Genomic DNA, 23,710 nt, shown 5'->3' with positions numbered 1-23,710 from the left:
CTAGGTCAACATACTTGGATTTCTTCTAGAAATTTTGGGGGCTCAGGTTTACTGCTGATAACAGAATTAAAGATTTTTCTTAAATCCTTTAAAATCTGTTCTTCGAGTAAATTTTAAAATCTCACCATCAAGTTTTCTTTTATTTTTTTTAAGTTATAGATTTAGACATTGTCTAATGTTTTGTCTAATGGAATGGGCAGCTAATGGTTTGTTGGGAGTACTGAAAAAGAGTTTATATACTTAACATATGAAATTATATAGACAACAAAATATGTAAGATTGTATATATAAATACTATAATTCATATGTTAACAGTGCTTTGAAAAGATTAATTTGTTAGGCAGATGGTGCACTGTGGAGCTTCCCAAACAAAACTGTGTTTTTTCTTATAAAAAGTCTAGAAAATTGAGCAAATGAGGAAACAGGAGACAACCATAACCTGGTGATCAAATCTGTCTCTTACCAATGGTTTTCTTCCCTTTTCCAGAATCCTAGCTCCCTCATCCTGCAACCTTTGAGTCAGCAGAATCCTGAGAAGAGATTCCAACTTTCTGAACACTGTCGGCTCTATTTTGGGGCGCTCTTCAAAGCCATCAGCGTATTTAACCACAGCCTCAGCAACAGCCAGCCTCCCGAGGTCTTCATCACGCAGAGCAAGCTGGTCATCATGGTGGGGCAGAAGCTGGTGGACACGCTGTGCAAGGAGACCCAGGAGAGGGACGTGCGCAACGAGATTCTTTGCGGCAGCAGTCACCTGTGCAGCCTGCTCAAGAACCTCGCGCTGGCCACCAAGCACGCCGTGCTCAAGTACCCCAGCCCTGCAGCCCTGGGGCACCTCCAGGCCGAGGCCCAGAAGCTGGAGCAACACGCTCGGCAATTCAGAGGGACGTTAGAATGAGCCTCCTTCCCCCTCCGTCTCCTCGTTAACCTCTTAGCCTCAGCTTTCCCAGCCCGACATGCGCAACTCGGTCCTACAGGCAAAGCCAACCTGGGGATGCACCAATGAGTACACGCTGGTATTATCGAGTGGCTAAACAACCCCAGGACATTGACTTAGCCCGGAGAGGTCCAGGTATTAAGAAAGAACTTTGCGGAGTTTTTAGCATAGCCTGTGGAGTCAGTGTATGCAGGGATGTTGTAGAAACCAATTTTATATTGGTCAAATGTATGCCTGCCTTAAAATCATTCATTCAGGACTTATTATTGGGCATCTACTTATGTCAGATTCTAGGTGCTGGGCATATAGCTGTGAGCCAGAGACCTTGCCCTCAGGGAGCTGACAGTCTAGTGGCGAGATAGACAATAAGTAATAAAGGATTACATGCGCAAGTTGTCAGGTGTTAGCAAGACAGTGAGGAGGAGGGACTGATCCTCAAATGATGAATTTCTGTTGCATCCGTTAGCAGATGTGATAAGTTTTTCATTTTGAATTGAATTAAGATTTGGTACAAATCATGTACCTGCATCTTATACAACATATATATATATATGCTATTTTACCTTAACTGAGTTAAAGATACACCTTATATTTACAACATAACGTGTTCTGTTGGGTTCCTTATTAATTTATTTTGTATGTAATAGTCTATGTTGATAAATTCAGTATGTTTACTCAGAAAAGGCTTGTATTACAACAGTCGCCAATCTGTGACCATTTGTAATGTTATGTAAATATAATCATGAACTGAAGCATTGTTTGTAGCAATCCTCTCTTCGGAAAAGTTGGTGATCCATGTCACCCAGGTTCTGATATCAAAGCGAAGCCACCCATGTTTGCTTTTCTTATTCAAATGTCTCTCCCCAAAGTGTGCAAGGAGATACCATAGAGGCCAGGTGCTCATGCACGAGGCTAGTGCGGCAAAAACAAAGCCATCACTCGTGGTGAGGCAATGGGAGGTGTGGTGTGGACAGGATACCCATTGCTGGGCACAGATCTGAAAGCGGTGCAGAGCTCCCCTCAAGTCAAACCACCTGCTCTTCCTCTCCTTGCGGCTGGGTCTGCAGCTCACGTTGCTATGGTGACACCATCTCTACTTTGCTTCAAGTGAAGGTCCATGTCTCCTATATACATCCCAGCCACCAAACACCTTTGTAACCTGGAACCAGCATCCTCAGGCTGGAAGTTATCTGAAATGTCACCAGCCTGCCTGCTACTCTGCACTTAACAGGCACTTCTAAGTGGTTGACTGTTAGAAAGCTGCTTGTTTTCACCGAGTTGCTCCTAGGGTCTCTAAAGAAGGATCGCATCTTTGTGAAGCTTGCTGGGTTCTCTACACTAGAACAGAGATGCCGCATTCTTTGAACAGCTGTGATCTGTATTGGCAAGAACTCCTACTGCAGGTGATCAAAAACCATATCCAACTTTTCTTAAGCAATAAAGGAAAGTTATTGACTCAAGTGTCTTAAAATAACGCAGGGACAGACTGGCTTCAAGGACAGCTGGTGTGGGTGCCCAGTTTTTCAGTCCCACTTTCTCTGTGTTAACTCTCATGATTGCAAGGTGGCTGCCCCAGGTTATGTCTTTCGTTTGTGGCTGGAAGAAAAGAAAGAGGCTTGATTCTACTTGGCCTAACTTAGAGCAGGTGCCTGCCCCTGAAATCCCCAGGACAAGGAGAATATAGTACTCAGGTTGACCTAGACTTGGGATTCATCCCTCCCCATGTGTACATGAATGTGCGTGCATACACACACACACACTCTCTCTCTCTCTCTCTCTCTCTCTCTCCCATGTGTCCTGAGAGAGGGAAAGAATAGCCCTGCCAAGAGCTATGACATGTCTGGGATCCCCCTGCTTTAAATTAACAAGTTAGCCTGCCACTTACATGGATATTTCACGAAGACATAAGATTCTGGGGTCAACAACTATGTCTGGGGTCCCCAAGACCATGGCTGGTCCAGTGATTCACAAGGAGGAATCCCAAGACTTAGCCTTGTGTTCCTACTCATGACTCTGATCTAGTACAGTGAAAAGAGACAGCAGAGGGAAAAGCTCAAAGAGTTTGGTACAGAGGAAACCAGGCTGAAGTGGCCAAGAGTCCTCTCTCTGCGGTCACAAGGGGGCACTTTTAATTCCCTCAGCAACAAACTGTGACAACATCCATGAGATGTTGCCAGCCAGGGAAGGTCATGAGAGCCTCACCTCCAGGACTCCATGGGGTTGATCGTGTCGGCAGTCTTTACATAGTACATTCCCGAATTCAAGACTCTCCAAAGGCAAGCATGTGTCCAGTATGAACCACATTGTGTGTACAAACAGTTTTGGCACGTGGACCCATTCTCAACTCCAGGGATGGTGGGAACCCTCCCCAGATCTAAGTTTTTACAAACAACCAAAGGTCATCCTGGCAAGCCAGCCTTTCTAAGAATATTATTTAGGCTTGCTATGTCAACTCTTCCACCCAGAGACATGGGATTTTCCTTACAGCCTTGCAAGCAGCTTATGCTTATATCATTTCCACCTCACCCCATCTCCCAGGGCAGAGCAAAAGAAGGCACGTGTGATAACGCTCGCACACTGAGTTTGTGCCAAAGCCGAAGAGCTTAGCACAGGCAGACCCAGTCTTTCCTAGCAGCCTCTGCGCAAACCTAACCAAGACTTGCCTTAGCGGCAGACAGGATCTTTATGATACTGGACAGCAAGCAAACCTGCCTTTGTGCTCTGGAGAGAGACATGATCGCTGTCTTCTAAGACTGTTTGCTAAAAATCACCTTGAAGGGGTAATGCAGAACAAAATTTCACCAACGCCTGTGCCGGAAGGACATGCAGGGACAGGGACGGCGCAGGGAGGCACTAGTGCCTGTATTCCAGCCCGCAAGATGATTTTTGCACCATAGTAATAACAGCACATATTTATTAAGGGACTACTACATTCCACATCCTGTCTTAATGCTTTAGCTGTTTTAACTCTTTTGGTCCCTCATACGTGAGAGGCTCTAACAGGTAATCAACAGATCCCCATTGCTTTCAGAATACTATCGATGTATGTACGCAGATAGGCAGATCAATATATATGGAGACATATCTGTCTACGTAACATTTGGGGGGGTTCTCTGCATGTATTTTGAGATGAGTTCAAACCAACCAATTCAAGCCCTTGTTGATAAAATACAAAACCATTGGGTTGAAAATAATGAAAGCTGCTGCTCCTAGCTAAATGTGTTTCCTTCCCTTTTTTTGTTTTTTTTTTGTTTGTTTTTTTTAGGAAGGGCAGTTATGAGATGAGTTTCCTCTAATTCGATCGGATAATTGTTTCTGAAAAACACTGAAAAGTAATATCAGTTTTTAACTTTTAACAATGTTTTGCTAAGTAGTTTTCTTTTATGCCCAGAATTCTGTGTCGCTTCCTCTCAAAGTAGGAAGAGGAAATGGTGGGTGGTGTGGTGGTGATAGCAACTTGACCTCAATTAAGCTGAATTTCATCAGGAGGATGGAAGTGGTGAAGGCCCTCGTTGAGAGATCTTCTGTGTGACAAGCACCGGGGAGCTGTGTTTCTGGTTTGGGGGCAACTAGCCTTCTTTTTTTTTTTTTTTTAATAAAACATCTCTTTAAAATTTCATATTCTCCCCAAGGATCCACCCAGGTCTCCAAATCTGTCCATTTACAAAGATTGCCCATTTGTGTAGGTGGTTTGCTAATGCCCTTTTCCTTTCTTTTATTCCTTGAACAACTATTTATTGCACATCTCCTATCCACCGGGCCTCTACTGATCACTAGAGCTGCTACAGGGGACAAACCACGGGTTCTGCACCTTCCAGCCTTCATTCCAGCTGAGGGGGATGGGAATCCAGGGCCAGGGAGAGGTGGGATGAGTGAGGCACTCTTCTTGAATGCAAAACATAAGGGGGTGCCCCAAACCTTTGTAATCAAGATACATTGTATTTTGAGGCAATGTTTTAAAAAATCACAACCAGTGCAAAGAAGTCCATGTTAAACAAGATACCAAAACTTAGATTTATAACATGAGGTCAGTGGCGTAAGTGCAATGATGAAATTCAATCAAGGTGGTGGTAGTGGATGGAGGAATGGGGGGGGGGTGCTCTTTTACTGGGAGATGTCAGGGAAGAAGCTCTACGGATACACCCCCCACCCCTCCTGCCAGGAGCAGACACTGAGTCACTCAAGGGAGGCAATCTGGAAACCAGTGGGAAAAGAGAGTTCCTGGAGAAGGAACAGCAAGGTAAGTACCCAGAAGTGGAAATGAACCTGGAGCTCTCAAGGGAGAGAAGGGACCAATGTGGCTGGAACCAAGAGAGGAAAGGGAACATGGGTGATATCAGCTGGGATGGGTAGCGAAAGGCCAGTTCATGAAAGTCCTGTGTATTCCTGAAATACTTTTAATGTTTCCCTAAAACTGAAAATCAAAAGTAATTGTTTTTGGTCTTGAATTATGTCTGGATGAATTACTTCCAGCTTTCCACTTTATTTGACTTTAACCCTCTTTGGGACATCCTCAGAAGTGTAACCGTATGTGATCATTGTGATACTCTCGAAGAATCCTAACACACAAGCTTTTGTCATTTTTTCATGCTAACTCTTAAAATGAGTCACTCTGCGTGCCTGCCTTGTCCAGACAGAATCGTAAACTCCAGCTATGGGAGAGCACTATGGGAGGGCAGCTCTCACCCGAAATCAAACCCTCAATGTTCAGGAGGCTGAAACATTTGGGAAAGATTGTAACAAGCAGTAGGAGCGCTTCAAGTACTTGTTCTTAGCCTGCGCCTCAGCAGGGGAAGCATGAAATACATAGATGTGTAAACTGTAGCAAGATTTTCTATGTACTACTGGATATTTTTCTGGAGAGTAAGTCCAAAGTTTTCATCAAATTCTCTATCAGGCCCAATGACACCAAAGAGGTTAAGAAATACTGGTTTTGCCAGAGGATGATGGTTTTCTCTTTCCTGGTTTTATTCCTTTCCTGTCCTTTAAATCCACAGTTCGACTGGGGCAAAGTTGTCACCAAAGATCCTTGCAAGGGAATATCCTGCATCGGTTCATTCCGCAAAAACAGTGGAAAGTAACAGCAGCTAATGACACCAGTGTGTCACCGTGCCTGGAACAAAACAGCTCAAGTCACAGAGCTGACACTCAGCCAGCTCTCAACACAAATTAGTTGCTGTTGATGATATTAACTCCTCAAACCTTAAGCTGTGTATGGTCTGCAGCACAGAGTAGCCTAAAAACCAATACTCTAAATGAGGACACCAAGGAAAAAGAGAAAAAAAAATCCAGCTGTCGGAGCTTCAGCATCCACCCAGCTGGCCCTGCGGGGCACCACAGAAGCTTTTGGGGAGGGACTAAGGAACATGGCATAGTCACAAAAGCCTCATCTGAGAATGCCTCCTAACCTGCACTCCTTTTACTCAACTGCTGTGTGCCCCTGACCCAAGATTGTACACCTCGGTCTCAGGTTTGTCATTTGGGAAATGGAAGGCATTATATGCCCTATGTCCTAAATTACAAAGACAGAGGAAACAGTGCCTCCAAATCCCCCAGTGGAGTCATGGTTTAATAAACAGTGGTTATTTTTATTTTAATTTCTCCAAATGAACTTGGTGAAGGGAAGATTAAGCCGCCAGAAAAGAGCACTGGTTTGAAAGTCTGTCTAAAGATCTTTGCATTTATGGTATTCTGTAACCTGATTTTCTGTCCTTCGGGGACAAAGGGAAGAAAACTAATCTTGTAACCTAGTCTCAGCGCTCCCTCTTACTAGCTGTGGGACCTTGGCTAAGTCCCTTAATTATTCCTGGCTTTTATTTCCTAACTTGTAAACGGATTCTCATAGCACTTACACCAGATTTAGGGACTGCCAAAACTGGACTTGTCACCCTCCCTGAATGTGTCTGTACTTCCTCTTGGTTTACTGAGGATATTGTGTCAAAGGTTCCACTCACCGAGGACACAACGGGGACTAAAGCGTAGTCCCTACCATCACAGAGTTTACAATTTCTGTGAGCGGCTTAAAAAATAAATCATAAGGCAATGAGAGACGAACTGATTAAAGGGGTTATATTGTTTTAATTCTCATTCATTGCAGTAAAAGATAACGCAATGTTACAATCCGTGAAGTTTTTATATCACATATTTTCCTTCCCAACTGGGGAATATTTTCAGATTTTTTTTTTTTTTTTATGTCTCACTTTGGTCAACAAGGTGACATCCAATTATGTAGGTCCACCCTGCTCGCCGTGGTTAGACTTTCCCCAAATATTCCTAATAAAGAAGGAACCACTGGAACGATCGTGAAGAGGATAGACGCGGACAGTCGTGGATTTTAGCAGGGGTTTTGCAAGGATCTGTGTGCTCGTTGAGACGCAGCCCGTCTCCGGGGAAAGGCAGGTAAACACGAGTGCGGCTTGTACAGCGGCCTCTCTTCACTGTAGCTGATTATTAGTAAACAGACACAGGAGGCTGCACGTACAGACTCTTTGCAACTTTCCCCCATCGACCGTACGCACCGCACGTCGAAGCTCCGGGCCTCAGAGGGTCGTACGTCCCCACCCTCCGCTCCAACTCCACGTCACAGGACTTGCTGCGAGCGCTCGACACCGCGGCGCTCCGTGCCAAGTCCTCGTTTAACCCCCCGGGCGCCCTTCCCCTGCAGCGTAGCTGCATTAACAAAACGCAGACCCTCCGGTCGCGGCGCTCCCGCCCCAGGACGCGCCAGACCCACAGTCAGACGCGCTAGGGCGGGACGAGGCGTAAGGAATGGGGGGTGACTTGCTCCCGAGTCCCCCCGGCCCCCCGCAGCGCGGCGAGCGGTCGCCGGGGCGCGGCAGAAACCCTGCCCCCACCGGAAGGAGGGAGGAACGGGGCCGGGCGCGGAGATGGGGACGCTCCGCCTGCCCCTGAGCCGGCGAGGACCCGCTCGAGTCCAGGCAGCCCGAGCAGCCCCGCCTGGCCCAGCGCCTAGCGACGCTCTCCCTGGCAACTGGGGCTTGGCCACGGAGCCGCCCCGCCGCGGCGCGGCCGGCGTGTTGCGTCATCCCGGCGCGCCGGAAGTGACTGCGGCGGTCGCCAGGGACCCCCCGGAAGTGGTCGCTGCGGAGTGGAGCTGCTGACTCTGACTCCCGGTTTGCGATGGGTTGCGACGGAGGAACAATCCCCAAAAGACACGAGCTGGTGAAGGGGCCGAAGAAGGTTGAGAAGGTCAGAGACGTGGGTCCGGTGGGGACCCGCGGTAGTGGGGTCCCCAGGAAGTGGGGGTGGGGGCGGGGAGCTAGTGGGGTTCCTGACGCCGCCGTGTTCATTTATCTCACTTGGAGAATTCCTAATTAACAACAGTATTAGGATCGGACTCTTACGGAGTGCTTGCCGTTGCCGTTCACCTGGCGGCGGGCTTAGTATGGGGTAGCGCGTACAGTTCTCACGGCAGCCCCGTGGACACGTATTGTCACGATCCTCGCTTTTCAGACCTTGAAATTGAGGGCCAAGAGGACAAAATTGCAACGCTGGTAAGTGGCAGGGCCAGGATTTACAGCTTATCTGCGCCGTCAGTTACAGTGATACAAACGGCCGCTGTTCATTGAGCTTTGTATACACGTAACTCCACTTTCTCCGGGAATTCGTCCCGAAGGTTCTTTTATCCACATGTGATCAGGTCCTTCTCGTATCTTCACCCTGCACACTGCCTCCGTGGCTGATTAGTGTCAGCCACAGATAAAAATAAGCTCCCTGTGGCACAGTCTTGCCTTTCCCCTGTACAGCTAGCGCAGTTCCTGGCCCAGTAAATACGGTGATTAAATGAATAAGTGGATAGTTTTGGTTTTTTGTTTTTAGATTTCTTTCTTTATTTATTTGATAGGCAGAGGTCACAAGTAGGCAGAGAGGTACACAGAGGGTGGCGGGGAATCAGGCTCCCTGCTGAGCAAAGAGCCCGATTCCATTCGGGGTTTGATCCCGGGACCCTGAAATCATGACCTGCGCCAAAGGCAGAGGCTTAACCCTCTGAGCCACCCAGGCGCCCCATGAGTGGATAATTCTTCATTCTCATAGGTAACTGAGAAGAACTGTATATGATAATTTTCATGCTATTAACAGCAAAATTGAGTCAGTAACATAACCAAAATCACAACCGGTAGGTAATGAAGCCAGGAATTGCAACCATTTTTTTTATTCAGGAATTCAAAGTTAGCATTGGTAATTACTTTACTTTCTTAAGCCTTTATTTTTTAAATAATCTCTGTGCCCATCATGGGGCTTGAACTCATGACCTCGAGATAAAGAGTCAAGTTGTCTACCAGTTAAGGCAGATGCCCCGCATTAGTGATCACTTTTTTCCTCTAAGATTTTATTTATTTATTTAAGAGAGAGAAAGCACAAGCAGGGGAGCAGGAGGGAGAGGGAGAGGGAGAAGCAGAATCCCCACTAAGCAAGCAGGCCAATATGCGGCTCCATCCGAAGATCCTGGGATCATGACCGAGCCAAAGGCAGACTGAGCTATTCAGGTGCCCCAGTAATTACTTTTTACTAACAGAGGGCATGTAAAGTAGCTAACAGTGTGGCACACGTGGATGCTGCACATACTCTCCAGCAGCTAGAAAATCTTTATAAAAGGTGGATCTCCTGTATCACTACTATATTTGAAATCCTCCAGCAGCTTTTTGTCATATTCAGAACAAAATCATACAAGGTCCTGTATGATCGGATGCCTTGCCTCTCCACCGCAGCTTCTACCCTCTCCGGGCCTTTGTTTCAGCTATACCGGCCTCTGTTTCTCAGCCTGGAGTGTAAGTTCCATGACCCGATAATGCTCTTCACTGAGATGTTCACATCATTTGTTTCTTTACGTCATCCGGTTCTTTCCTCCGATGTCATCTCAGTTCACTGTTGCCAACGTACATCTCGCTTCCGTCACTGCTTTATAGTGCTTGTCACTGTTCTCGTTTGTGTATTGTCTGTCTTTCTAGGACATGAATGGAGACTTTGTGTCTTACCTTTGTCCACCACACAGTAGACACCTGGTAAATGTGTTGAATTTGAGAATGAATGAAGTCTCAAGAGGATGGAGTGTGTTCTCTCATCACACCTACAGATGCGTAGACCAGTGGCAGGTCGTTAGCATTCATGAGAGCTTTTGCCAGAAAACTGTTCAGCTAGTTTTGTTAACTTGTGGCCAGGGCTGAAGAGGAGTAGCTTAATGTGAAGCTTGGCAAGGTGTCAGAAGGGGATAGAAAAGAAGAAAGCGTGATCTGAGACCACCAGAGTCCTCAGGCAGGATGGATTTTTGTTATCCTTATTTATTCTACGAATACTTTATTTAATGCTTATCACAGACACCATTCTAGGCTCTGGGGACACAGCAGCAAACAGACTTCAGCCTTTGCATTGCTTACCTTTCATATAGATATATAATTAATATTTTTGATCACTCATATGGTATGTGTGGTCTGGCCAAACCATTGCTGTAATTTAAGTCCTTGCCCTGAAAAGAAGAGAGACCCTGGTTTAAAAAAAAAAAAAAATGGGTTTCAGAAGTTTTGGGGGGTTATCAACCTGGGTAAGGATTAGTTTATCACTTTTTTCCCTGTCCGCAGCTCTTCCAGTTATTTTTTTAATCAGCAAAGGACTATGGGTAAAGCAGGAGAAGGATTCAGAAAGGAGATCTTGAACTTGTTGGATATGGGTTTTTTGACTCTGCAAAGGATGTAGTAAATTGACTTCACCGGTGACAGGTTTCTCTGGGGCTCCGCTACACTGTGAATTTTGATTAAAGTTATTTAAGGAGCCAAAGTATAGCCCTTGGGTCTGGGGTGTGGATAGAATAACAGTTGCCGTAGTGTGGGTTTTGTTTTTATTTTGTTCTATTTGAAATAATAGAAAAGCCGTAGAAAGTAGTGATTAAAAGCGTGGTTTCTGGGGCGCCTGGGTGGCACAGTCGGGTAAGTGTCTGATTCTTGGTTTTGGCTCAGGTCATGATCTCAGAGTTACAGGATCCAGCCCTGCTTTGGCCTCCGCACTCAACACGGAGTCTGCTTGAGACTCTTCCTGACCATGTCCCTCCCCCATTCTCTCTCAAATAAATAAAATCGAAAAGAAAAGAAAAGAAAACCAACATAAAGACATGGTTTCTGGAGCCAGCCACATGGGTTCTTAGCTTCTTCATCTACTTGCTCTGCGACCTTGGACATGTAACCTAACCTCTTGGTACCTCCATCTCCTCAGTAGCAGAGTAAAAAGTACTAAGTTTGGGGTTTTTATAAGGGCTAAAAGATTTAGTCACAGAAACTGCTTAACATAGCACTTGGTACACAGTAAACAGTTGTTACTGCAAAAAGTAAATTTAAGGAAATTTTTCTGTATTTTTTTCTCTTCCTACTTTCTCCCACTTGTGCCCTTCTATTATATTATTCAGATTTGGCATTTTAGGAGGGGAAAAGAGAGGGCCATGGAATATTATATAGGTAAAATATCATTTGAGGGCAATAGAAGTTCTTGTGTTTGGATTTTCAGAGTGTGGGTAAGGATTTGAGATACCCCCTAATGAACAAGTTAAATTGGTGGGTTTTTTTTAAAAGATTTTATTTATTTTTTTGACAGACAGAGATCACAAGTAGGCAGAGAGGCAGGCAGAGAGAGAGAGAGAGAGAGAGAGAGAGAGAGGGAAGGGGCTCCCCACTGAGCAGAGAGCCCGATGCAGGGCTCAATCCCAGGACCCTGGGACCATGACCTGAGCCGAAGGCAACAGCTTAACCTACTAAGCCATCCAGGTGCCCCTAAATTGGTGATTTTTATAAAGAATTATATTAGTCTTGGGGCGCCTGGGTGGCTCAGTGGGTTAAGCTGCTGCCTTCGGCTCAGGTCATGATCTCAGAGTCCTGTGATCGAGTCCCGCATCGGGCTCTCTGCTCAGCGGAGAGCCTGCTTCCCTCTCTCTCTCTCTGCCTGCCTCTCCATCTACTTGTGATTTCTCTCTGTCAAATAAATAAATAAAATCTTTAAAAAAAAAAAAAAAAGAATTATATTAGTCTTTATGCTGAACTTAAAAAAAAAACAAACCTATATTATAAATTCTTAGGCTTTAAATTCAGCTAAAACTTTATAGCCTTTCCCATTGATAGAAATTAACCTGTATTGCTTATTTTTTCAGCATGACTTTTTTTTTTTTTAAGATTTTATTTATTTATTTGACAAACAGAGATCACAAGTAGGCAGAGAGGCAGGCAGAGAGAGAGGAGGAAGCAGGCTCCCTGCTGAGCAGAGAACCGAATGCGGGACTAGATCCCAGAACCCTGGGATCATGACCTGAGCCGGAGGCAGAGGCTTTAACCCACTGAGCCACCCAGGCACCCCTGTATGACTTTTCTAACTTACTGTTAAGGTACAAATGCTAGGGGACGCCTGGTTGGCTCAGTTGGAAGAGCATGTGACTCTTGATCTCAGGGTCATGAGTTCAAGCCCCACAGTAAGTGTAGAGATTACTAAAAAAAAATAAACTTTAAAAAATAGATGCAAATACTCATATGTGGCTTAATGTGACTCTTTTGTTGTACCTGTCCTGTTCAGTGGGAACTTTATTTGACACGGTATTAGTTACGTGGATTTTTTTTTTTTTTAAGATTTTATTTATTTATTTGACACAGAGAGACACAGTGAGAGAGGGGACAAAAGCAGGGAGAATAGGAGAGGGAGAAGCAGGCTTCCTGCCTAGCAGGGAGCCCAATGCAGGGCTTGATCCCAGGACCCCAGGATCATGACCTGAGCCAAAGGCAGACGCCCAATGACTAAGCCCCCCAGGGACCCAAGTTACTTGGACTTTTTAAGTTTCAGCTTCATGTGTCACTATCTTTTTTTTTTTTTTTAAAGATTTTATTTATTTATTTGACAGATCACAAGTAGGTAGAGAGGCAGGCAGAGAGAGAGGAGGAAGCAGGCTCCCCACTGAGCAGAGAGCCCGATGCGGGACTCGATCCCAGGACCCTGAGATTATGACCCGAGCTGAAGGCAGAGGCTTTAACCCACTGAGCCACCCAGGTGCCCCCATGTGTTACTATCTTTGATATAAAAGACAAAAAATCATCACATATGGTATAACTAAATAAGCCTTTATATGTAGAACTGTGGCCCATATTATCTTTCAGAGGTAAAAGTTAATTGAAAGGGTTTTTTTTTTTTTTTTTCTTTTCTCAGGTTGACAAAGATGCTGAACTAGTGGCCCAATGGAACTATTGTACTCTAAGTCAAGAAATATTAAGGCGACCAATAGTTGCCTGTGAACTTGGCAGGTATGATTCCTTTTACTTACTTAAGATGAGTTTTTATTAACTAATTTTTAAGAGAATTTTAATGTGGAAAAAAAAATAAAAGATTCTTAAGGTGTAAATGCAGTTCTTGATTCTTGAAATGTGAATCATCTCAAACAAATTCTTGAAGCCTAGGTTATTATTCCCTGTCTCAGAACATATGTCTGCATTTTTCTATTCAGTTTGGTTTATTTAATCTGTGATCTAAAAGTTCAGGGGCCAGTAAGAACTCATTTATAAACAGAAATGCATGAAGGAGCTATGTGGGGTAGTAGGGAATGGTGGGGACTGGAGGAAACTGGAGAGTTCATGTCCTTTGTGAAAGGGGAGCTGCTGCTCATTTCCAGCCAGGTGTTGCAGTTCAAGAATGTGGCCCTAGTAGATTCCAGAGCTTGGTTTTTCCCAGGAAAAGTGGAAAATGCACTTTTATATTAAACTTCCACATTTTTAAGATCCTGTTCAGATCACATTCAGCCCTCAGACTGCCAGTTTGCAACCTTTGGTTTAAACTAGTTCTTTCTTTGTATACTCTGGAAATAGTTGAGACAGGATTTAATTTACTTCTTTAATAATGCAGGGCATTCCTGTTATCAGATGTAAATGACTTTGGATTGTACTGAATTTCATCTTACTCCTTTGTGTGGAGGTTGATTGTTGCTAGAGTGTTCTGACTCATCCTTACTGTTGCAGACTTTATAACAAAGATGCTGTCATTGAGTTTCTGTTGGACAAATCTTCCGAAAAGGCTCTTGGGAAGGCAGCATCTCACATTAAAAGCATTAAGGTAAGACCAGTGATTCTGAAGTTCTCCAGGGGTGTCAGTGGCTAACGTTTATTTTAAAGAATTCATGTACATTTTAGACTGAACTTAGAAGTTTGGAATTCTGCTCTCGACCAGCCACCTAATGAAAGTGTAATTTGGGGCAGGTCACTTAAAGCTCAAGCCAGGAGTTCCCACGCCTGTCGTTCCTGCCTTATAAATCTGTTACAATTTAATACATACAAAAGAACTTTGAAAACTTCTAATGTGATGTACAAATATTTAGAGACATCACTTTTGTAGTTAAAACTCAGCTACTTGAAGTTTTGATTTGGAAGACACTAATAGAATTGGAGAATTTAACAGGTAGATCACTACTAAGTCAGTGTGGTATCTCCTGCTAATTAGATGTTCTGATTGGCAGTTAAAATTCTTTTATAAAAATGGAAAATTAAGTTTTTTAGTAAAGGAAGTTGAGAGGACAAAATCTTACAAATCGGTCAGTGGGAGAAAAATCCGGAAAGGGGTATAGAATTTGAGAGGCACTGCTTTGGCAGACACTTCATCTCGCAGGTGAGAGTACTCACTGTCCTTGACTTCTTGAGGCCCCGTAGCTAATGAGGTACCTAACCCAGAACCAGAGTCCCTGCTTCCCCATAAAAGGCTTTGGGTTTTTTCTCCTCTTCCTTTGTAAATTTTTATTATATTAGGCCTTTTGTTTGAATTCTTGGAGTGATTACAGGATATATGCTATTTATAGGCAAATCAGCAGTTCTGGAATGTAGGTAAAGTAGTGCTTTAGAAATAACCATGCTGGGGCGCCTGGGTGGCTCAATTGGTTGGGCGGCTGCCTTTGGCTGGGGTCATGATCCTGAAGTCCCAGGATCGGGTCCGGCACCGGGCTCCCTGCTTGGCGGGGGATCTGCTTCTCCCTCTGACCTCTCTCTTCTCATGCTCAGTCTCTCATTCTCTCTCTCTCTCAAATAAATAAATAAAATATTAAAAAAAAAAAAAGAAAGAAAGAACCATGCTGATTTTTATCATCTTTTATTTGGGAAAGAGAATTCATTCTTAAAAAACCCATTATAACGATAATTATTTTTGAGATAATTATCTTATCTAAAAAAAGTGATTATCTTTGAAATTAATTTGTACAGTTTTATATTTAAAATAATATTCAAGGTACATGATTGAATTTTGACTTTTAATGCAAAAAAAATAAAAAAGACTTCCAAGAAATCAGAACTGTAATGGCAGAAGGATTCAAATAAAACAGTGCAAACATTCAAGGTAGTCATTACTGTCAGTTGGTAGCCCTCACATACTCTTGAGTGGAGAACTGGATGAGACACAGGAAGCTGACTGTATGGACAGTACACGTGGTGGCTTTTCTTTCAGAGCACTCAGGTGCTGTCCGGAGTGCTGACATCAGGGTGGTACAGCTAAATGTCAAGAATGCCCAAGTGCTTTAGTGGTGCCATTGCATCAGTCCTTGTGAAGGCGAGCTTCTGAAACCCCGAACGGCCAGCTCTTGGAATACAGTAGTATTCCCTGGCTAATGTTCTGTGCTGAACTCACTGGACTGTGGCCTCATAGATGTTATTGTCTGTTCAGTTCTTAAATAAACCTGGGCCGCCAGGAATATGGAACAGCCTCAGTGAGGATTGGCAGGGAAAGAAAATGTTGCTTTCTAGATGAAACCGATTCAAAGCTCTCTCTCAGTGGAGTCATTTTTCATGTCCAAAGTTACTTTTCCTTAAATAGCAAAATATTTGTAAAACAGAAGTTAACTAATTGACTTGCAAGTTGGTGAATTTTAGAAGTCTTGTTTTGATTTAATTTTTTACCCATGTTACAGTTGACAGCAAAAGGAAAGGAGCTGGGAAGAAGAGGTTTGGAAGGGAAAGGTCTGGAAAAACAGTTTCTCGATCGATTTAGGTGGTTATTGAGGCTAAGAATGATCCGTTTATCACATGAATTCATAAACTATGGATGGTTTTTCACAGAATGTGACAGAACTGAGGCTTTCTGATAATCCTGCCTGGGAAGGGGACAAAGGAAACACAAAAGGTGACAAACACGATGACCTCCAGCGGGCACGTTTCATCTGCCCTGTTGTGGGCTTGGAGATGAATGGCCGGCACAGGTCAGTAAGGGCTGTGGGGCAGCTGGTGTGGAGTCTGGTTAGATAATGTTGCTATAGCCATGTAATCACACAGTCCTCTTTAAGGGCTCCTTTGGTTTGGGTGGCGCCTTAGAGGTAGTGGTGCTGCCATAAGACCTCGTTCATTCCCTAACAGCTGTTTATAATGTGGTGTCCCACCGAGAGCCTTAACTTCGGTGTCTCTGCTTTCTGTACTTGAAAGTAGGAACACCTCAAGAGGGATTTTAAAAAGTTCTCACGGGACACTGAGAAGACTTGAGTTGGATTATTTGGTCTTTTCTTATGGGAAGAAAGCAGAGGACAAATGTTGCCCATCAGAAAACTCCCATTTCCTTATAATTGCTGAAAACTTTGCAGTGGAAAGCAGTCACCGAATATGTGGTCGGTCAGTCACCTAAAGACCTACCTGATGATTATAGCTTGCTCTGAATTTGTAGCAAACGAATCCTCTGACTAGAGCACCAGAAATATGAGGTCGAGAGTTCTATAGCAGACATAAGAGATGTGTATATTTCTGCCTTAAAAATTTTGAGTGTTGAATGGTTAATCGGTGCCTTTTTATAAGATGTCTCAGCCAGCCAGAGCTTTCAGCTCTTTTCCTACCATTTAGAAATACCTTTAATAACTGGTGGTCCCATCTGCCATCTGGAATCTTCCATTTAAGATATTACTTGTTGAAAGTTAGTATTTTTTTTTTTTACTATTTTTATTCAGGAAACGGGTTGGGGCTGAGGTAGGGGGAGAATCTCAAGTAAGTAAAAGCTTTGAGCTATAAACAACCACATAGGATCTGGAGCATTCTGGCACATTTTACACATCTGTTTAACAGACGTGCGTGGCAAACTGCATCCGAGAGCATGACCACCATGCTCTGAAATGGCGGAACCTGTGGCTTTGTAGATTTGGGGAGAAATAAAATTTTAGGACCAAGGAGCTTTTAAAGATTATAATCTTTAGATAGTCTGACTTTATTAAGCCTCTCAAAGTTTACCATGTAGTGGTGATGGATATGTTAATTAGCTTGATAGTGATGACCATTTGATGGTGTGTACATATATCAAATCATCAAGCTGTACACCCTAAGTATAGACAGTTGCGTTTGTCAGTTGTACCTAAATAAAGCTGAAAGAAAGAAAAAGTAATGAATTAATTAAAAAGCTGAAGTTCTAGGGAAGCAGACAAACGTACCTCGCCTCATCCCACTTATGTGTGTGGTTTCGTATGTGGTGTACAACACATTATTTCAAGGTTAAAGTTGTAACATCAAAGTGACCACTTTAGGGTACCTGATTCAGAGGTGTTCGGTACAGCCATAGTGCCGCGCAGCCACCAGCCTCTGTCTCCTGGCATTTCCCTCCACTTCCCTCGGCCCACAGGAAAACTCTGTAGCCACGCAGCAGCCTCTCCGCATACCCCCAGCCCCAGCCCCTGGCCGCCGCTGGTCTGCTCTGTCTTCGTGGATTTGCCTATTTTGGAGATTTCCTATATGTAGAATCACTCAGCATTTGACCTTTTGTGTCTGGCTTCCCAGTTCTTTTTAGGAAAACCATGGTTTACCCCAGAAGAGGAACTTAGCAGAAAGACTCAACTCTGGGGTCTTGAGCAGGGGTTACCTATAACCTATTGTTCTGATTATGGGTTCCCTAGTTTTTCCCTTTTTTTGCTAGTCTCCTCTCTTCTCTCTTCCCAGTTAATTGAGCTTTGCCTGTTTTGGCTTTGCCCTCCTGCTATTAACAGGGCCTCCACAGTAGAAAATTGACTAGGGGGTGACTTCATACGTTTATTAAAAGCTTATATAATAAATATTTAAATACAGAGGAAAATAAAAGTAAATGACTTAATGTAACGAAAACTTTGAGCATTTGTTTAAAGAAAAATAATTTTCTAAATTACTAATAATTAGTAAGCATCCATAAAAAAAGATTTTTTTGCCCTAAACACAGTAAATGAATGTAGTACAATGTTACTAATTGGGTTTTTGTTAAGGTAATCTGTATCCACTATAATCCCTAGAGAATTGGAGAGACTTTTTTTTTTTTTTAAGATTTTATTTATTTATCTGACAGCACAAATAGGCAGAGCGGCAAGCAGAGGAAGAGGGAGAAAGAAGCAGGCTCCCTGCTGAGCGGGGAGCCCTGTGGGACTCGATGCCAGGACCACCCAAGCTGAAGGCAGTCATTTAACTGACTGAGCCTCCCAGGCGCCCCTTGCAGCGATTCTGTTGTGGTGTTTTTAGAGGACTGTAGGAAGTAAACTGTGAACATGACTTTCCCTTTCCCCCAGTTCCCACGTCCCATGTCATGTTCCTAGTTGTTTGGAGTTTCACGCCCCCCTAGACCTGCCCAGCACCAACACACATGCTCTGTACTTCCTTACACCCCTGCCATCGGAAATAGAAACAACTGTGTATTCTTTTCCAGTCGTGGGAACGTGTTATATGCATCTTGTAACCTATCTTGAAACTTTTCTTTCGTACTTCTAATGAGCGTGTTTCCATGGCCTTGCACACGGATTGACCCTGCTCCTTTAAGAGCTGTGTGAGTGTTCGTAATTTATGTAACCATTCCTCTGTTAATGAACATCTAGGTGCTTTCCTTTTTCCTTGTAAGAGTGGCACTGTCCTGGGGCGCCTGGGTGGCTTAGTGGGTTGAGCCTCTGCCTTCGGCTTGGGTCATGATCTCAGGGTCCTGGAATCGAGCCCCGCATCAGGCTCTCTGCTTGGAGGGGAGCCTCCTTACCCGCTCTCTCTGCCTGCCTCTCTGCCTACTTGTGATCTCTCTTTCTCTGTCAAATAAAATAAAATAAAATCTTAAAAAAAAAAAAAGAGTGGCACTGTCCTATACAACTTCCTAAATACATATTTACGCATTTGCACACTTGTGAGCATGTTTCTATAGGCGATGCTCCAAAAAGTGATTCTTTGCTCAATACTGACACATTGTCCTTCCAAGATGCACAGTGCTGTGCCCACCACCACCGGCGGACGCGCCTATTTCCAGCAGGCTAACTCAGTCTCTCTCACTACTGCTGGATACGTAAAATGTGGTACATCATTATTTTGCCGTGAATTTCTTTAATTAACAGTTGAGGTTAAGCATCTCTGATATGTTTTGACCATTTATATTTCTCCCATGAATCGCATGTTAATGCCTTTGCCCGTTTTTCTAATACGTTGTTTATTTTTGCTTTTTGAGACCGTGGTGAATATTCATAAAACACTGAATCTCACATATATTTAAAATAGTCTCTCCCAGTGTTCCTATTCTGTCTTGTGACTTTTTATGTTTGTGGGGGGTGGTGTGTTTGTTTTTGTTTTTGTTTTTGTAGGAGAGACTTTATTCTAAAGGATTATTATAAGGGATCAGGAATGGGACTATGGCCTGTATTTCTGGTCTATGTAGAACAGAATATATAAAGTATATATAAAAAGTATATAAAGTAGTATGTAAGTAAGTATATATGGGACATACTAATTTCTTTTTTCTTAATGGGATTAAATGTGACCATTTTTCTCTTTGTAGTTTCTGGCCTATGTACAAACTGAACAAATGTTAACTGATAATCTGGGCGATCATTTTTAAATTATTATTGAAGTCATCCTCCATTTTGGATTATTTCTCCAGGTTCTGCTTCCTGCGGTGCTGTGGTTGTGTGTTTTCTGAGCGAGCCTTGAAAGAGATAAAAGCAGAAGTTTGTCACACAGTGAGTAGTTGACATACATTGTTTGTTCCGTCTTGGTAGCTCAGGAAATCAGATGGTTTAGGGTCCCTGCCTTCAGGTGGCATTTCATCATCCTTCAGTTCTTTCCAAAATACAGATCTACTTCGTTGTTTCTCTGCTTAAAACGCTTGCATGGCTCATCCTGGCTGCGTGTGGATTCAGACCGCCTTTTGTGACGTGTCCCTGACTGTCTGACCAACTCAGGCTGAGCTCAGGCCGCTGCCTGACCACCTCCCATGCGTGCCTTTGTTCCCTCTGCTCTGACCTGCCCAGCCTGGGGAGGTCGCACCCCCTGTGAACCTTAGCTGCAGAGCGATGGCTTCCTCTGCGAACCCTTGCTGCCAAGCCTCCCTCCCCATTCCCCGAGCACCTTGTTATCCCACTGATCTCATCAGAATGTCATTGGTAGTTACGTTGTGGTTTCCCCACTGGACTGGGACCGTTGTTTTTTTCCCTTTTTGTTTCCTGTAAGACTATTTATTTATTTAGAGTCGTTTTCATAGTGAAATTAAGAGGAAAGTAAGGGATTTCCTCTGTTCATTCTACCCTCCTCCCCCCCCACACATAGCCTCTCCCATTATCAGTGTCCCCCTCGTCGGGGGACTGATGAGCCTCCATCAGTCCACCATCGCCCTGATCTCTGCAGGTTCCGTTGGTGGCGTCCGTTCTGTGCGTCTGGACGGATGGGTGCTGACATGTATCCACCATCACAGTGTCAGGCAGAGTATTGTCGCCGCCCTCACGGCCCTCTCTGCTCCGCCTGGACGTGTGTGAGAGCAGGGAGCAAGGCGTGTCCGTCTCGCACCCGCAGAGCGTGTCCGTGCGCGCTCACACAGGGCAGCAGATACTTGATGTAGGAGCTGCCCGTGCAGCTCACGTGCCGGAAGTGCCGATGGCCCTGCTTTTCCCGCTCTCGCTGGCGTAGACCAGACATCTGTGTCTCTGCTGTTCCATTGGCCATGGGAAACTGTTTAGTTTCATGTCGTGGATGCCAGCAACTCCTGATAGTGTTTTCACCCACGTTAACCCTGTGTGGCTTTCACCGGGCCACTTGCCCTGCTTCTCCCTGCTGGGAATGTTCTTTCATTCAGCGGCTTTCACTGAACACCTGTGAGGGGCCAGCCTCTGTCCGAAGCACGGTACAGTGGGCTAGCCTGGTGGATAAGATTGCTACAGACTCTGCCTTCACGGGACTCCCAGTCCCCTTGGAAAGAGGGGCTCAGATTGCTGAGCACGGCAGTAGGGATCGTGACAGCTGCTGGGAAGGAAACAGGCTGATGTCCCTGAGGGAGAGGGGCTGCTGCAGTGGCAAGGGCTGCCGCTTTGCTCTTTGTGGCAGGAGAGTAAAGCTAGTGTTCGGAGTAAATTTAAGTAAAGTTAGAAATGACGGGCATGTTTACAGAAGTACATCAAGACGCTGATGGTACATCAGCTCCCGCTGAAGCCTGAAGCTATGGGACGGGTCGCAGGTGGTGGCGCAGGACGTGGGTGGGGCTCTGGGAAGAGGTGGAGGCTGTTGAGAAGAGGAGGGAGAGGTGCCACTGCCGTGTCAGAAGGAGAAAGCGGCCTGGGGATCCGGCAGAGCCGGAGGTGCAGTGCAAGGGGTCGTCCACACATGGGCAGGGCGGGGCATACGGGCCAGGAGAGAGGCCTGGGAAGGAGTTTGGACGGGGTGGTGGAAAGTTCGAGGCCAGTGCAAGGAGCAGGTCCAGCTGCGCGTGCATTGTGGCACTGTCGATGCCTGTGGGAGCATAAATGTAGTCCTGTGCAGGGCACGCAGAGGGTGCCGGCCCACCAAGGGGAGGAACTGGGCAGCAGGTGTGCGCGGGGCTCCCGTGGGGGAGGCCTCGTGGGCGCCGGCACGCGGCTGGCCTGGGGCTCCCTCGGGCAGGAGGGGAGCTCTGTACACACCGTGTTCAGGTGTGTGTGTTTTCCCATGTAGTATGGAAGGTGTTGTTTCTGTGTTGGACACAGTGCAAGTACCGAAAGTATGCTTGGGGAGGTGGGAAATGCTGAAATATATTAGAGAAACCAAATCCACTAAATCCGTGGCTGCCAAACCAGGCCGCACGGTAGAATCTCCACAGCAGTGTCGGTTCCCGTCCCCCGTTTTAGCCACTAAATCTGGATCTTCACAGTTGGGGAAGAACCCCGTGGAGTTCTGCTTTTATTAGAGAGTTCCCAGAATGATTCCAGTGGGCAGTCAGGCCAGGGGGCAGGGGGGAGTGGCTGATCCAAAGCAGACAGACCTTCTTTTCTTCTACCCGTAACGGTAACCATCCCTCGGATGGCCCGAAGCTGCCCTTTGTATGGGCTGACCTCGCACAGCATCGGTGACCACGTTAACAAACTTGTAGCGGAACAGGACTGTCTGCACAGAGCTTCACAGAGAAGTTGATTTTATGTCATGGAAATACAGCATTGCAAGGAAAGTCTGACACTTTTCTTGGTACTTGACAAGTTTTACTGAGTGCTAGTGAACTTTTAAACGTCAGCACCTTGGGTACTTCAAGGGAAGGGAAGGAAGCAGGTGGAAAGGGGAACTGAGGGCGTCAGGGGTTGCACAAGGGGGGCAGGGGCAGGTGAGAACCAGGAGCGCGGGCTCTTCCTCTCTCATGAGGGCGGCTGCCATGGCTGTCGAAACCTCTGACAGGCAAGACAGGGTGCTGGCTACCCTCCAGGAATCCCTTGGGGAGAGAACTTTCGGGAAAATAAATCTGTTGCCAGAAGAGCAAGATAATGAGCACTTTCTCACTTCAGGATCCACATAAAAAGATTGCCTTCGCAGAGCCAGATGGAATACTGGTTTGCTCATACTGGCTTCCGCAACAAGGCGCCAGACACTGGGGAGCTCCTCAGAAGTTTACTCACAGTTCTTGAGGCGTGAAGTCTGAGATCACAGTATTGGCAGGGTTGGTTCCTTCTGAGGGCTGGGAGATGGCCATCTTCTCCCTGCGTGTCTTCATGTGGTTTTCTCTCAATGGAGGCGGTCTCTGTGTCCAGATTTCCCCTTTTTGTAAGGACAATCAGTCATCTGCTTAGGCCCACCCCAGTAACTGCATCTTAACTGCATCTATAGCGACCCGATTTCCAAGGAAGGTCACGTTCTAAAATACTGAGGGCTAGGACTTTAGCTTTTTGTGGGGGACACATTCAGTGTGTAACATTGTGCAATTTAGAAAATCATAGAGCATGGGACAGTCAGTGGCCCCTTCAGTGGGAGTCGTTTGTCCGCATAACCAACACGAGAGCCTGGTACAGGTCAGCTTTGGGTCACACACCAGCGCTAGCTTGAGACTGTCTCTTCTCTGGGCTTCAGATTCTAATACATAAAGTGAAAGTTTATAGTAAATTCTTAGACAGCTTTCCTTTTAGATCCAGATTCCAAACAGTAACATTTTAAAATAATGAATTACAAATGTATATGCTGCTATCAAGAATCGAACTCCTGCTTCTCATTTAAAGTCTCTCAAGTGTAGGAGAACTAAGCGGATCAATCAGGGTTGGCCAACTGCTCCGACCCACAGCCCTCACATTCCAGTGGCTAACGCAGGGACAGTTCCTGGGTGGGCAGCTTTCTTCCACGGGAAACTCAAGGACTCGGGCTCCTGCTGCCTTACGGCTCAGACCTCCCCCGGGGTTTGGAGTACTCTGCTCTCAGCTGACTGATGGGAACAGGGCAGGGAGCATACAACGTGGGAGATTTTTATGGCCCAGGACGGGAAGTGGGTCATCACTTCTGTTGTCCATCAGTCCCAAGGCCACACCGAACGGCAGGGAAGCCTGGGGAAGGTGCTAGAGCCGGATGCCCAGGAGCGAGCACCAGC

The 23,710-nt window shown here is 45.3% G+C and overlaps 2 protein-coding genes across 7 annotated transcripts in view; both read left to right on the top strand.

Moving 5' to 3' along the window:
* CASS4 (Cas scaffold protein family member 4) overlaps positions 1-7,055 on the top strand; it is a 40,468-nt gene extending 33,413 nt beyond the window's left edge. For 2 of the 4 annotated variants that reach the window (XM_032350271.1, XM_032350272.1), the window contains exon 6: positions 488-7,055. In XM_032350271.1, the coding sequence (XP_032206162.1) occupies positions 488-898 (411 nt within the window). In that variant the 3' untranslated portion in view covers positions 899-7,055. The remainder of the gene's footprint in view (positions 1-487) is intronic. The other 2 variants (XM_032350270.1, XM_032350269.1) reach the window with 1 other exon arrangement.
* Positions 7,056-7,987: 932 nt separating this feature from the next.
* Positions 7,988-23,710, top strand: part of RTF2 (replication termination factor 2) — a 40,076-nt gene continuing 24,353 nt past the window's right edge. For 2 of the 3 annotated variants that reach the window (XM_032350276.1, XM_032350275.1), the window contains exons 1-5: positions 7,988-8,146; positions 13,127-13,221; positions 13,930-14,023; positions 16,006-16,145; positions 19,787-19,865. In XM_032350276.1, the coding sequence (XP_032206167.1) occupies positions 8,078-8,146; positions 13,127-13,221; positions 13,930-14,023; positions 16,006-16,145; positions 19,787-19,865 (477 nt within the window). In that variant the 5' untranslated portion in view covers positions 7,988-8,077. The remainder of the gene's footprint in view (positions 8,147-13,126; positions 13,222-13,929; positions 14,024-16,005; positions 16,146-19,786; positions 19,866-23,710) is intronic. The other variant, XM_032350273.1, reaches the window with a different exon arrangement.

Source organism: Mustela erminea, chromosome 7, assembly GCF_009829155.1.
Source record: "Mustela erminea isolate mMusErm1 chromosome 7, mMusErm1.Pri, whole genome shotgun sequence".
NCBI lineage: Eukaryota > Metazoa > Chordata > Mammalia > Carnivora > Mustelidae > Mustela > Mustela erminea.
Note: the sequence above shows the minus strand (reverse complement) of the source record. Positions and strands in the feature narration are given on the sequence as shown.